This window comes from Talpa occidentalis, unplaced genomic scaffold, assembly GCF_014898055.3.
Source record: "Talpa occidentalis isolate TD23 unplaced genomic scaffold, MPIMG_talOcc4v2.1 talOcc4.17, whole genome shotgun sequence".
NCBI lineage: Eukaryota > Metazoa > Chordata > Mammalia > Eulipotyphla > Talpidae > Talpa > Talpa occidentalis.
The window spans coordinates 40125950-40140196 of NW_023601754.1; the positions used below are offsets into that span (position 1 = coordinate 40125950).

Below are 14247 nucleotides of genomic sequence, written 5' to 3' on the forward strand. Positions count from 1 at the left end.
GGGGGCAGGAATGTGGAAGCCCCGCTAAAAAAATCAGACAATAAACTTTTTCCCGCCTTACAAATCTCTTCCCACCCTACAGTCCTTTTCCCACCGTGCAAACCCAGTTTCTCACCTGACCTCTCTTCACCTTATAAAAGCTTGCCTCCCCCTGGCAATGGACATGACTTCCGTGACTCCAGTGGGGGGTCGGAGAACCTGGCAACGGGGGTCGCAATAAAGTTTCCTGCCTGTGAGAAACTTGACCTGGTTCTCATTCTCTTTACAGCGCCGATCCTTTCAGCAGGTATGACATATATGGAGGAAACAGGAATCCCCTACATATAAGAGGCATTACTGTCGTACAAGCCGGCGGAAAAAGTGTGAAAGGATGCCTTCGGCTGGTAACATTTACCCTCGAATCCCAGCAGTTAGACCTTTAGAAGGTTACCCAACCTCTGAAAACCTGTTTGTAAGATTGGGAGAATAACAGCGATTTGGATATGGCCCCACAACCGTTATCTCTTGTTTGGCTTACACGAACGGTGACAAAGGCGGAACCTCTAACGCAAAAAAGCAGCTTCCCGAACGCCCACACTGAGGCCAGGGCAGCCATATTGACCACGGGAAGCGGGTAGCCGTTGCGGCCGCTGCCCACACTGAAGCAAGGATCGCCATATTGACTATGGGAAGAGGGGAGGCGTTGCGGCCACTGTCATTTTCAGTTAGGGCGGAAGGCGATTTCCGGTCTCCATTTTGAGTGACAGCAGAGGCGGGGCTCTGACTGCCATGTCCATTAACCCGCGGGCACGGAGGGCTCCGCCCCCGGAGCGACGACAGTCTATCCGCGGCGGGCGGAGGCCGGCGGGCGTCGCCCCGCCCCAGGCCGCGGGCTCCACCTCCCGGGCCCACTTCCGCCGGGCGAGCGTCAGTAGGCGCCGCTGCCGTGAATCGGGCGGGCGGTTTGCCGCATCACGGAAGATGGCGGCCGCGGCGGTGAACGGGGCGGCGGGCGTCTCGGGCGCGGGGCCTGCGGCGGCCTCGGGCGCGGTCCTGCAGGCGGCGGCCGGCATGTACGAGCAGCTGAAGGGCGAGTGGAACCGCAAAAGCCCGAATCTTAGCAAGTGCGGGGAAGAGCTGGGCCGCCTCAAGGTACGGCGAGCAGGGGCCGCTTCCAGGGGTCTAAGGGCACCCGGGCCGCGGGGCCGACCGGCCCAGAGCGCGCCGGGCGAGGCGATCGGGTGGGAGATTCGGAACAGCCCAAGTGCAGTCTGGGGCGGGCGGAGGAGCGAGCGCGACTGGCACGGGCCAAAAGCGGCCCCACCGTGGGGGGAGGGGTGGGAAGCGTGGCTCTGGCACAGCCCAGCGAGCGGTTAAGTGCAAGGTGCTCGGAGGTCTAACCGGCCGGAATGGCAGGATGGAGCTGTCGGAGGTTTTCTGGTGGCGGGTTCTGGCCGAGAGAACGAGGATCAGATGGGGTGATGAAAGGCGGCTGAGGTGATGGAATGTGTGGTGAATGCCAAACTGGCTTAGCGATTGGGAGACCTGGAGTTTAGGGATGTATCCGTGTGTGTAGGGTTGGGGGGCGGGGGGCAGCCACGTTGCAGGCAAGACAATCGTGGAAGCATTCTTAGAAGACCAGGATGGGGCTCGCAGAGCTTCAGACCGAGTGTGTTTGGGAACGAGTGCAGCGGGCCTGGATGCTGAGGGTTTTCCAGAAGAGGAATGATGTGTGGGCTGGCCTATGAGGGGAGGTTAGTGCTCCTCCTTCCCCGGTGGTGATTGGGCGGGCGGGCTGGGGGAGCCTGTGACTGGGCAGAACACAATAGAATTTGGGAAGATCTCCCAAGAACTGAAGGTGCCAGTGCCTCCCCGCCCCGATTCCACTGGGTCAGGCAGGGAGTTTGTTTCCCGCTTCCCCTCTGGAGCTATGAATAATTGTAATAGGTGTCCACAATAAGCATGCAGTCTACCCAGGCTCTGTTTTGATGCCTTATGAGCACTGGGCTCCTTCAGTGCTCATAACAATGTTATGAGTCAGGGGTGATGATTAGCTCCATTTTCCAGGTGGGAAGGCCACAGCCTAGGAGAAGGTCTGTGATCTCTCTTTGAAGTGTTGTTCTTCCTTTCTTTCTGCCCGGCCCTCCTCCTCAGCTGGTTCTGCTGGAACTCAACTTCCTGCCAACCACAGGGACCAAACTGACCAAACAGCAGCTCATTCTGGCCCGTGAGTGTCCCTAGGGCTGGTTGGGGGATGGGGGGAAGGGTAATGGCAGGAGTGGCTTCAGTCATGGCCGGGGGAGGGGCTCATTTACCTCCTGACAACCTGCCCTGCCACCCACAGGTGACATACTGGAAATTGGGGCCCAGTGGAGCATCTTACGGAAGGACATCCCCTCCTTCGAGCGCTACATGGCCCAGCTCAAATGCTACTACTTCGATTACAAGTGAGGCTAGACCCTGTCCCTGATGGGTGGTGGGGGGTGCAGAGAGTCATGGTGGTTACACGATACCTTGTATTCCTGCTGCTCCAGACACTCGGCTTGTCTCCCTTCACTTAGAACTCCGCCTTTGCCTAGCCCTGTCCTCAGAGGCTGAGGGTGACCGGATTGGCCTGGAGGGCCTCTCAGTCTGGGTTTGTATGATCTGGTCCCTGCTGGCCTCCAGCCTGTCACCCCCTTCCCACACTAATTTCCACTCCTCAGTATAGCCGTCGCCTTTCACCTAGCCTTGCCCCCTTGGGTTATCCCCTAATGGCAGCCTGTGGGATATTTGTGACGCTAAAATTGGGCCATGTTGAACCCCCACTTCGAACCTGTCGTGGCTGTGCATGGCCCCTGGGCTCTAGATCGAGCTCTTTCCTGTGGCCTCTGGCACTGAATCAACTGGGACCCCTCTGCCTTTGTCTCCCCCGCCCTGGTCCTGATTCCTCTGCCCGTGTGTCTCTGTCCTGCTCTGTCTCTCCTACTGGGCTGTGAGTCTCTTCAAGGTAGGGGTTGTCGTGGTCACTGCTAGTCCCAACACTGCCTGGCAGGGGCTAGGCCCAGATCAGGGACTCCTTGCTCTGGGGATGTGGATTACTGATTAAGAATTTGTCACTGGGCCTCCCCGGTGGTGCAGCGGTTGAAAGCTGGGCTGCAAAGCTGCCCGCAGACTCTGCAGCGCCGGTTCAATCCCGGGCCGCCGGGCGACGGTCCCACATGGTGTGCAGACCTCTCCTGTCGTGCCCGCTGCTCCCCTCAGCAATGTCTTTCGTTAGTCTGTCTGTTCTGCTCCCTGCTGTGGCTCAGGTGAATTCTCTCCCCCTCCCGCGCTTCTGACTGTACCCAGTGCTTGTATAAATAAATAAATCATTAAAAAAAAAAAAGAATTTGACACTGGATGTCCAACAAACCTGAGTCTGAAACTTCCTAGTCATGTGGTCTCAGGCAGATGACAGTTTCCCCATTGAAGTGAGGGTAATGATTCTTCATATCATAATCATTGTTAGTAGTTATGCAATATTTATTTGTACAGCTACTATTCTTATCACTGTATCTGGGTTAAATCTTTTTTTTTTTTTAATGATTTTTTTTTATTTTTATTTTTTTTAGAGGCATGTTTTATTTGTTTGTTTGTTTGTTTGTTTTTACACAAGCACTGGGTACAGTCAGAAGCGCGGTTGGGTGTGAGAATTCACCAGAGCCAGAGCGGGGAGCAGAGCAGGCAGAAGGACCGAAGGACACTGCTGAGGGGAGCAGCGGGCGGCAGGAGAGGTCTGCACGCCATGTGGGATCCTCCTCCGGTGGCCGGGGAGCAGCCGGGGATCGAACCTGCGCTGCAGAGGCTGCGGGCAGCTTCGCAACCCAGCGCTCAACCTCTGTGCCACCGGGGAGGCCCTCCTTTTTTTTTTTTAAAGATTTTTATTTTATTTATACAAGAACTGGGGTACAGGCCAGAAGTGTGGGAAGGTGAGAGGATTCACCAGAGAACGAGTGGGGAGCAGAACAGGCAGACGGACCGAAAGCACTGCTGAGGGGAGCAGCAGGCGAGACAGGAGAGGTCTGCTGCGCCATGTGGATCTCTCCCTGGCTGGCCGGGAATTGAACCCGCGCTGCAGAGGCTGCAGACAGCTTCACAGCTCTGCACTCAACCCGCTGCGCCACTGGCAGAGGGGGAAGCTGTCTGGGTTAAATCTTTTAATTCATATTATTATTCATATTCATTGATCTTACTTCTGGAGTGAATGTTGTGGTGATACCCATTTTATAGTTGGGGAAACTGAGGCTGAGTCCCTTTTCTGCGGTGAGGTTGTGTGCTTGCATCCATGACTCATGACTTCATCATGTCTCTCTGGGCTTCATTTTGTCTGAAAACCCAGGACTGGATACCCCTCCAAGAAGACAGCTTGGGGCAGTCACATGGGTCCCTGGAACCTGGAGTGGGAGGGGCTTGGTGGGTTCCTAAGCTCTCCTTACCTTGGTTCGGTCTGCAGGGAGCAGCTCCCTGAGTCAGCTTACATGCACCAGCTCTTGGGCCTCAACCTCCTCTTCCTGCTGTCCCAGAACCGGGTGGCTGAGTTCCACACAGAGTTGGAGCGGCTGCCTGCCAAGGACATCCAGACCAATGTGTACATCAAGCATCCTGTGTCCCTCGAGCAAGTGAGACTGGGGAGGGGAAGGCGAGTGCTGGGCAAAGGGGGTGGTGCAGGCACAGATATTGGGTAGGGTTTCCTAGAGGAGTGACAGATTCACCCACCTTCCAGCCCATGGACTCATTTGTTTAACAGACACAGAGCCCCAGCCATGTGCCCAGCACGGTGGTTAGTTTTTATACTGTACAGTGAACAAAACAGACAGAGCCCTAGTCCTGTGGGCTTGTCATTCCGGTGAGGAGGCAGACAATGCAGCCTGAAGTAACCTGTGTGGCCTGGCAGATGTTATGTGCTATGGAGACAAACCAAGCAGGGTGCAGGCTGGAGAGTCAGGGGCACAGTGAGATTTTTTAGATTTTTATTTATAAGATTTGGTTTATTTATGCATAGGAGAACTGGGGTGTTGGCCAGAGGTGCAGGGGTAGGCGCGGTGAAAGAATTCAGAGACAGAGTGGGGAGCAGAACAGGAAGATCTACTGAGATACACTGCTGAGGGGAGCAGCGGGCGAGACAGGAGAGGTCTGCTGTGCCGTGTGGGTAGCTCCCTGGCCAGGAATTGAACTCAGGCTGCTGTGGCTGCTGATAGTTTGATAGCGCTGAGAATTTAACCCCTGCGCCAATAGGGAGGCCCCCATAGTGAAATTTTCATTTATTTATTTATTTAAATAGAGGCATGTTTTATTTATTTGTTTGTTTTGTTTATACATGCACTGGGTACAGTCAGAAGCGCGGGAGGGTGAGAGAATTCACCAGAGCCAGAGCGGGGAGCAGAGCAGGCAGAAGGACCGAGGTACACTGCTGAGGGGAGCAGCGGGCGGCAGGAGAGGTCTGCGCGCCATGTGGGACCCTCCTCCGGTGGCCGGGGAGCAGTCGGGGATCGAACCGGCGCCCAGAGGCCGCGAGCAGCTTCGCAACCCAGCGCTCAACCGCTGCGCCACCGGGGAGGCCCCCATAGTGAAATTTTTAAAGGGATGTCAGAAAAGGCCTTGCTCACCTTCCCTTTGAAAAAGCTTGAAAGGGGTAGAACCACGTGGACATCTGGGGAGGCAAAGGGGGCAGCCAGTCTAAAGGTCCAAAGGCAGAAACATCCCTGATATGTTTGAGAAACAACAAAGTGGGCAGTGTTTATGGAACAGCAGAGAAGAGTCAGAGAAGAGCCTTAGTGCCTACAGTTAGGAAGTAGCTTCTAGAGCTGAGGGCTCATGAGAGGATTTTGCCGTGGGGAGATGAGAGAGGGCAGTTATGGGGGCAGGCAGCACAGGTTGGGCAAAAGTGGAGGGATGAACTTTATTCCTGTTCTGTCTCCCTCCTGTAATTGGAGAATAGATGTGATGATGAGGTGAGATGTCTACCCATGACTGTGTATGTATATAAATCTAGGAGGACTTCCTAGGAGAGGAGGTGCCCGGTCTGCATGGGGAGTGGGTACTGTATGGCAGGGGGTATTCTGGCACAGTGGAGATGATAAGGGCCTAGAACATCGTGTAGCTTTGGCAGGTGGGCACCCCTGCTGTCTCTTCCTCATCCTGTTCTTCCCCACCCCCGGCCTCTGCAGTACCTGATGGAGGGCAGCTACAACAAGGTGTTCCTGGCCAAAGGCAATATCCCTGCTGAGAGCTATACCTTCTTCATTGACATCTTGCTTGACACTATCAGGTATGTGGGAGGCCAGTGCCCGGCAGGGTCCCTGAAGGATTGGTGGCAGACAACCCTGCGTTTGAATCCCACCTGGCCATCTGTGGTCTGCGGGGACTGGGCACATCAGTTTTCTTGTGTCTGACCTGGAACTGGTCATGAGGTTGTGGTCACAGCCCTCTTCTTGCTCTGGGCTGTCAAACTTATGTGTCCACGCATATCAGACCTTGAGCATGGGCAGGTGCGGCCCAGAAGCACTCACATGCTGATTGTCTAGAAGGGTTCCAGCCCACGAGTCACGTCCCTCACCTCAGGTCACCTAAACTGAAGCCCTCAGTTTCCCCTTCTTCAGAACAGGACCACCAAGTCCCACTGCCCCCCCGGGGCATGAAGCGTGAACTAGTGACATCAGTTGAGCAGGTGGGCGTGACATTTACAAACCCCTCAAGGAGTGAAATGGCATGAGGGCTGGATGACGCAGGCGGAGTCCCGGATGGAGTGCCCTCCCACTCCCTGGGTAAAAAAAGCCAACCCAGAGATGTGGTGGGAGTGGGGAGGGACAGTTAGCTGGTTTCGGTTATTTTTAACTCTGAAATATTTTAGTTTTCCGAAGTGAACAGGTCGTAATCTAATGAATACCCACAAACCAACCACTTGACCTAAGATTCGATACATAAGAAATGGGTGCTTGCCTCTTGTCACTGGTGTCCCCCCAGAGCTGACCCTGTCTCCCATTCTGGTGACGAATGCCTCACTGCTTTCTGTGTCTGAGTGGATCGTAAAACTTCCTGACCGGTACTAGGATCCCTTTATGGATTAAATCCAGAAATGAGGTGCAGCCGCCTTATGGGGGGTGGGTGTTATGTGACGAGATTCTCTCACGTGAATCCCAGGCCGGGGCTCAGTGAACCTGAGTACCTCGTGACTACGAAGGGATTCCAGTTTGGGTCAGGAGTGAGCGGGGTTCGGTATGGACCCAGCGTGCCCCTGACTTTGCAACTCTGGTCAAGGTACTCCCTGTCTCTGAGCCTCATGAGATAAACAGGGCCCGGGCAGACACTGGGCGGGGGCTCGAGGAGGAGTGGGCTGCTGTCCGTGTTGAGGCCAGCAGGACGGGGCTGGGGCAGCGTCTGCTCTGTAGTAAGGCCCTCATCTTCCCCCAGGGATGAGATTGCTGGGTGCATCGAGAAGGCCTATGAGAAGATCCTCTTCACCGAAGCCACCCGGATCCTCTTCTTCAACACACCCAAAAAGATGACAGACTACGCCAAGAAGGTGGCTGGGGCACAGGGCAAGGGGTCATGGTGCAAGGGGTAGCTCCATAAGAGCAGCATGGGGTGGCTTGAAGAAGGTCAGTGGAGCAAACTACACAGGTTTAAATCCAGCTGTGTGGTGAGTCGCTACACTTCTCTGGGCTGCAGTTTTCCTACCTGATAGAATCCTAGAATATCTCACACGGGATGAGCTTAGCACGGCACTTGGCACCAGTGGAGGTGCATTCTCTGCCGCATCCACCGTGGCTGCTGGCCTTGTCAGGATTCTTCGAAGGTTGCAGCCTTTTCCCACAGGACTACTGGGTTTGGTCTGGGGTGTTTGAGCAGGAGCCACGCCCCCGGGGATGCCATTCCCCGGGTTACAGTGACCCTGGTGTCTGAGGAGGCTCAGGAACTGACTGGAGGAGTTGAAATTGAATTTTAGTGTTGGCAGCAACTGATTTTTTTTTTTTTTTAAGATTTATTTATGCATACAAGAACTGGGGTACTGGCCAGAGGTGCCAGGGGCTGCGAAGATTCACCAGAGAGAGTGGGCAACAGAACAGGCAGGCTGAAATACACTGCCGAGGGGAGCAACGGGTGAGACAGGCGAGGTGTGCTGTGCCATGTGGGTTGCTCCCTGGCCGGCCAGGGATCGAACTCTTGCTGCATTGACTGCAGATAGCTTCACAGTGCTGCACTTAACCGCTTGCGCCACCAGGGAGGCCCAGCAGCTGATGTTTATTACTCATCTATTCTGGACCATGGACTCCTGTGTGCACTTCAAAGGTGTTGATTCACTGAATCCTCACAGCAGACTGAGAAGTTTGTGATTAGGGCTCCCATCTGAAAGGTAGAGAAACTGAGGCACAGAGAGGTGAAGTCACTTGCCTGGGGTTGTTCAGGTAGAGTCAGTTGGTGAGGAAAGTGAACCAAGACCCAAGTGCTGGCTTTGTGGGGTGCAGAGGGGCCCTGTGTGACCCTCACACCCATCTCCTGCCTCCCTTCTGCAGCGAGGGTGGGTCCTCGGCCACAACAACTACTACAGCTTCGCCAGCCAGCAGCAGAAGCCGGAGGACACCACCATTCCCTCCACGGAGCTGGCCAAGCAGGTCATCGAGTATGCGCGGCAGCTGGAGATGATCGTCTGAGCCGCCAGGCGTGGAGCGAGGCTTGCATTGTTTAAAGTGGGCACAGTGCAGGTTTCCTCCAATAAAAATGGATTGACCGTCTTTCTCCTGGGCTCTGGTCTGCCTGGGTGGAATGGTGGGGAGAGTTCTTACCTTTTTATCTTTTTTAAAGATTTATGTATACAAGAACTGGGGTACAGGTCAGAGGTATGGGGTGGTGGTGAAAGGATTCACCAGAGACAGAGTGGGGAACAGATTGACTGAAATTAAACTGCTGAGGGGAGCAGTGGGTGAGACAGGAGAGGTCTGCTGCGCGGTGTGGGTCAGCTCCCTGGCCAGGGATCGAACTTGTGCTGCAGTGGCCGTGGATAGCTTCATAGGTTGCATCTTAACCCCTTGCGCCACCAGGGAGGCCCAGGAGTTCTTATCTTTGAAGAACTTGGAAGCTTGGGAGCCCTCCATCAGTCAGCCTCTGTCGGCTGGCTGTTACTCAAGGTCTCCAGGGGCTTGGCAGCCAGCTGTGGACACACAGGAAGGCCAGGCCGAGGCACTGCTGTTTTCGTGAAGGAGGTTGAAGATCCTCACTTGAAAAGATGTTTGCAACGAATTAAACCAGTGCGTGAAATGACGTGAAATGGAGGCTGTCTGTGGGCTCCCAGGTGAGATCTCTGCAACGGAGCGTGGCGTGGGCTTCCCCTGGCCCCACCCTGCCTGAGCCAGTGCTGTGGCTTCTGACCTCGCCTCTCCCACCTGTTTCCTGTCCTGAAGTTTGTGAGAAGGCACTGAAGGCCGAGTCCAAATCTGGTTAAACCCTTTACTGAATGTGGGATTTCAAGAAAGCCTCCCAGTCAGTTCCCCAGCTGTGAAAAGGGAAATGGCCCATTCCTTTCCAAGTGATTGTACCGAACCCTTCAGCTTCGCTCCGGATCACTATCATTACAGTGATAATAGGGGGATGAACCTTCTCATCCCTGGGCCCCTCCATCCAGATGCCAGGTGAAGGGAACCTCCGTGACTACTGCTCTGGGTCCAGCCTCCTGTCTTTCCAGGAGCTCTGCTGGCCCCTCCTATCCCACCCTGGCCCGCGGTGACTGACAGGCAGCTAGGCACGCGGATGGTTATTTTATTGTCCAGGAGGGAAGGTGGAGGGCATTGCCCAGACCGCCTCAGCTGGAATGGGCGGCCTGCAAATTGAAGTGCTCCAGCCCTGCAACCAGGAAGCCCTCGAGCTTGATGGTGGAGATGCAGGGTGGCTCGCTCAGGTGGTTGGTGGGTGTGCTCAGCCTATGGGGAGGGGAGAATGAGCCGGGCCTGATTGGCCAGACCTTTACCCCTTTTAGGTTCCCCCTTCCCAGGCTGTATAAGAGGCCAAGTGCGGCAGGCTGCGCCTCCTTGGCGGATGCCGTCCTCTCTCTAAGACCCCTGACACAACTTCTAGCTGGGGCTGGTCTCCAGCAGCCAAGTTTGCATTTCCCAAAGGCACTTACTTTTACGCAGGACTGTATTCACCTGGTGTAAGAGGGTGCTGAGGGCTGGTGCTACTGTCCCCCTACCCTGAGACCCCAGCTAAGTTCCAAAGGATCTAAGGCAGGGCCTCCCAGTTGCTCCTGAGTCCTCAGCAGCCTGGGTGACCTATCCAGAGACTAAGTTGTGGGTGGGGCAGGGTTTATAACGAAGATGCTGTATTTCCCTTTTTCTGCGGCCGGGGCAATAGTGCCCTCTGGTGGCCAAGGTCTTGGGAGCCAGAGAAGTTGCCAGAGGCTGGAAAAACACCAGAGGGGCTTCTTTGGAGATCTGCATTTACACATTAGCTCCAGAAGACTACTCTCAGGAACAGGGTCAAGGCTATGAATAGGGTCAGGCGCTTGGACCAGCTTCCCTCCCTGATGGCTCCAGAGAGTAGAGAGCCAAAGGGTCACCTTGAAGGTCTAGAGATCAAGGGGCTGGGGTCACAGCGTCCAGGCTCCTGAGGGGCTGGAGCTGAGCTGGGTTTGATATGCACCAAGGGGATCAGGACACCAAAGGGCTGCATAGGAATCTAGCCAGGAAAGTTGGGGTGAGGACTTAAGGCGTAGGCCCTCCCTTCCCTGCCCCGCGCCTCCCCTCACCAGGCAGACACGTTGCGTGGCAGGCGGCGATGGCGCGGCTGGTGGCGGCAGTAACACTTGCAGGGACAAGAGTTAAGCACCTGGAAGGGCGGCCAGTGGCGCGCAGCGCTGGTGTTGGCCGTCCCTGCCAGAGGGGCCCTGCCGCCACCACCCCTTCCGCCGCCTCTGTGCGTCCCGGTGGCTGCAGTCCTTTGGCGAGGACCATCTCCAGGCGCGCCATCCTCGCGCGGTGCGCCCCGGGCTGCGCGGCAACCCTTGCTCCTTCGCGTGCGGGTCTTGACGGGCGCGGGAGCAGGCGGCGATGGCTCAGGCAGGGTGGGAGCTGGAGCCGGGGATGGAACCGGAGGCGGGCCCGGGGCTGGTTCCGGGGGCACGGCCGGGACCGGGGCCGGGGCCAGAGGCTCTGATGGAGCCAGAGGCGCGGCCGGGGCCGGAGCCATGGCTGTGGCCGGGACCTGAGTCGGGGCCGGCTCCAAGATCGGGGCCAGGACCGGCACCTGGACCGAGGCCGGGGCCGCGGCCGGGGCGGGGCCCGAGGCCAGGGCCGGCGTCAGGGCCAGGGCCGAGGCCGGGGCCGGGTTGGGGGCCGGTGCCGGAGAAGGGGAAGGGGGCGGGAGTGGAGGCGGGTCGGCAGCCACGGCGAGGGGCAGAGCGGGCGCTGGGGCGAGAGCCGGGGCCGACTCCACGGGGCCCGGGCCCGGGGTGGGCGGGCGCGCCGCGGGCGGCGGCGGAGGCTGGAGCGCGGGCGGCTGCGGCGGGGGCGGGGCGGCGGGCGGCGGCGCGGGAGCCGGCGGGGGCGGCCGCGGCGCGGGCCCTTCCTGCGGGCCGGGGGGCGCGGGGCGCACAGGCTCGCCGTGGGGGGGCGCCGGGAAGATGAACATGGGCGGCGCCAGCAGGGCGGCCGCGGGCCTCCGGGGGCCGGCGGCGGGGTGTGTCTGGCCGGGAGGCGGTGGCGGGGAGCCCCACGGCCCTGAGAGCGCGGCCGCGCGCCGTCGGGGTGCCCCGACGGTGCCGCCCGCCCCGTTGAAGCGGAAGTGGCGTTCGGGGCCGTCGGGGGGGCTCGCCCAGTCAAACTTGGGCTTGGAGCCTGGGAAGGTGGTGTAGGGAGGGGGCGGCAGCGTCCGGGCGTGGGACGCGGGCGCCGAGGGGGGCCCGGCGCCGCCCTCGCCGTCTCCATCTCCGCCCTCTGCCTCCTGGGCTCCCCGCGGGGCCCCTGCCGAGGGGCCGGCGGGCGCAGCAGCCGGGGGCCCTTGCTTCAGGACCTGGGCGTAGGAGATGGCGCCCGCGGCCGCAGAGAAGGGCCCGCCGCCCCCGCCGCCGCCGCCCGGCGGGGTTTTGGCGGCCAAGGCGCTCGACGCTGCCGCAGTAGTAGGCAGAGGCGTGCCGGGCTTGATGGTCACTTTGCACAGGAGGCTGAGGCCGGCCTCCGCAGCGGCGGCGCGGGCCCGCTCGCCCTCTCCGGCCTGGGGAAGCGGCCCTCTGCGCAGCGGGCCGGCCGCCTGGCCCTGGCTGCGGGGCGCGGCCGGGCTGTCTGCGGGGCCGGCGGCGGGCGCGGGCGGCGCGGGGGTGACTGTGCGGCCTGCAGGCTGCCGGTCGGGAGGGGGCGGCGGGGGCGGCTTCCGCGCCTCGGCGGGCGGCGGCGGCGGGGACGGAGCCCTCGCGGCGGGGCCCGCGTCCTCCTGGGTCGGCGGCCTGGGTGGCGGCGGCAGCGGGCGGAGGCTCGGAGGGTCGCCCTGGCCGCGGTGGCTCGCGTCCAGCAGGCTGCGGATCCGGGGCACCGGCGCGCCCGCGGGTTTGCGCCACTTGGATGGCGCGGGCAGCAGACTCCCCGCGGGGGCGGCGGGTGGTGTGGAGACCGCGGCCGCCGCCGCCGCCTCGCAGGGGGCCGTCACGGGCGAGTGTAGGTCCAGGGGCAGGGTGAGGGGCGGCGGGGTGGCCTGGGGCGCGGGGGGGACCAGGAGTCCCGGGGGCGCGGAGCTGGTGGGGAACCAAACGCCCAGCCCGCGAGCCAGGCGCATGGCCGGGGAGGCGGCTGTCACCTCGGGCTCCACCAGGGACGTCCGACGGGAGTCAGGGGCGCGGTCGGGGGCCTGCTCTTTCCGGGAGCCCCCGCCTGCGGACGGCTCCGACTGCACGTTCCCCATTTCTGACCAAGGTCGGGGACTGTGACCAGAAAACGCCAGGCGGTCAGTCTGCGAGGCTGTGCGACCCCACGGGGCTGCCTGTGCGTGGCCGCACCCCTGCGCGGGACCCCCACGCCCTCCAAGGGGCGCTAGGTCACGAGTCCCGGCCGCATCGCTGTCCCGGGCTCTCCACGTTCAGTTTCTCCCCGCGGCCGCCTCCCGCTGCCGCTCGGTCGCCGAGGCCCGTCCTCCCGCGCGCCGCGTTCAGTCCGCGCTGTCGGCTGCGCGCTCCGGCCTCGGCCCTACCCCGCGGCCACCGCCCCGGCGTCCGGGCCCCGAACGCTGGTCGGGCCGCTCTCCGCAGTCAGGGAGGCGCGTCTCTCCCGGCGGGGGCTCAGGACGCCCAGAAGGGGCTGAAACTTCCCTCCCCGCGCGCCAACCCGGCCGCCGCGCCCCCGCCCCGCCCCGCCCCGCCCCCGGGGCTCAGGGACCCCGGCTTCGCCCACCCACCGGCCGCACGTGTGAGCGCCCGTCACCCCGCGATCCCAGGTGTCCCGTCAGGCTAAGCCTCCGTCCTGGGCTCCTCGATCCCCCGTGTCCGGACCCGCTCTGGGCCGGGCAGCAGCGGAGCCTCAGACCGCACCCTCCCGCCCGCCGCCCCGCCCCGTCCCCACGGCCCCGACACTCAGGCCCGCCCCGCCCCGAGCGCCGCCTCGGCCCCGCCTCGGGCTGAAGCGCCCACTCACCGACTCCTCCAGACCAGAGTTCAGACCGCGGCCCCCGGGGTCAGGGCAGGGCGGGGAACGGCCGCTGCAGAAAATAACCGAAAAGAACGGGGGTGCGGGTGAAGGCCGGAGGGCGAGACGGCAAGGGCGGACCCCGAGAGCTCGGCCCCGCCCCTGCCCCGGGCCCCGCCCCCTGTCAGCCATCTTGGGCCGGCCCCTTAGCAACCGGGGCGTGGGTTTACACGCTCGGATCCCTTCCGCCCCGCCCCGGCCTCGTCCCACACCCACCCCTTGAGAACGATGCCTCGCCCCGCCCCCTTGTGGCCCCGCCCCTCCCGTTCGTCCCGCTCCCGAAGCCCCGCCCGTTCCGAGCACAGCCCCGCGGCCCCTCCTCCTAGGGTCTCCGCGCCCCGCTCCGCGGATGTCCCTCTCAGCCCCGCCCGCAGGACCCGCAGTCTCCCCCCGACCCTCTCCCCCCGCGGCCCGCCCCCGCGGCCCGCCCCTCCGTGACGCAGCCCGGCCCGCGCCTCGGCGTCCTCAGCCTCCTGGCCGCGGCCCGGCGACCACGCCCCCTCGGGCGGGCGCCTCTCGCCCCACCCCTTTCCGAACCCCGCTGCGCGCGGAGCCCCTCCCACTTGGACCCCGGAGCGGAGCCCCTCGG

The 14247-nt window shown here is 61.1% G+C and overlaps 2 protein-coding genes across 3 annotated transcripts; one reads left to right on the top strand and one right to left on the bottom strand.

Annotated features, from left to right (window-relative positions):
* The first annotated feature begins 722 nt into the window (after positions 1–722).
* Positions 723–8737, top strand: PSMD8 (proteasome 26S subunit, non-ATPase 8). The gene is made up of 7 exons (XM_037517966.2): positions 723–1131; positions 2134–2206; positions 2324–2426; positions 4454–4619; positions 6168–6268; positions 7411–7522; positions 8514–8737. Exons 1-7 carry the CDS (start codon positions 769–771, stop codon positions 8649–8651), a joined length of 1056 nt encoding a protein of 351 aa, XP_037373863.1. The 5' UTR covers positions 723–768; the 3' UTR covers positions 8652–8737.
* On the bottom strand, positions 7991–13886 carry LOC119250166 (gametogenetin-like). 2 transcript variants are annotated; one of them, XM_037517897.2, is made up of 5 exons: positions 13875–13886; positions 13608–13671; positions 11416–12901; positions 10739–11139; positions 7991–9914 (listed from the first exon to the last, which is right to left on the bottom strand). In XM_037517897.2, the coding sequence occupies exons 3-5, from the start codon at positions 12880–12882 to the stop codon at positions 9797–9799; spliced, it is 1986 nt and encodes a 661-aa protein (XP_037373794.1). In that variant the 5' UTR covers positions 12883–12901; positions 13608–13671; positions 13875–13886; the 3' UTR covers positions 7991–9796. The 2 variants fall into 2 exon arrangements, with proteins under 2 accessions (XP_037373794.1, XP_037373795.1); XM_037517898.2 differs by lacking the exons at positions 13608–13671; positions 13875–13886 and having other exon boundaries at positions 11416–12922.
* Between the last annotated feature and the right edge of the window lie 361 nt (positions 13887–14247).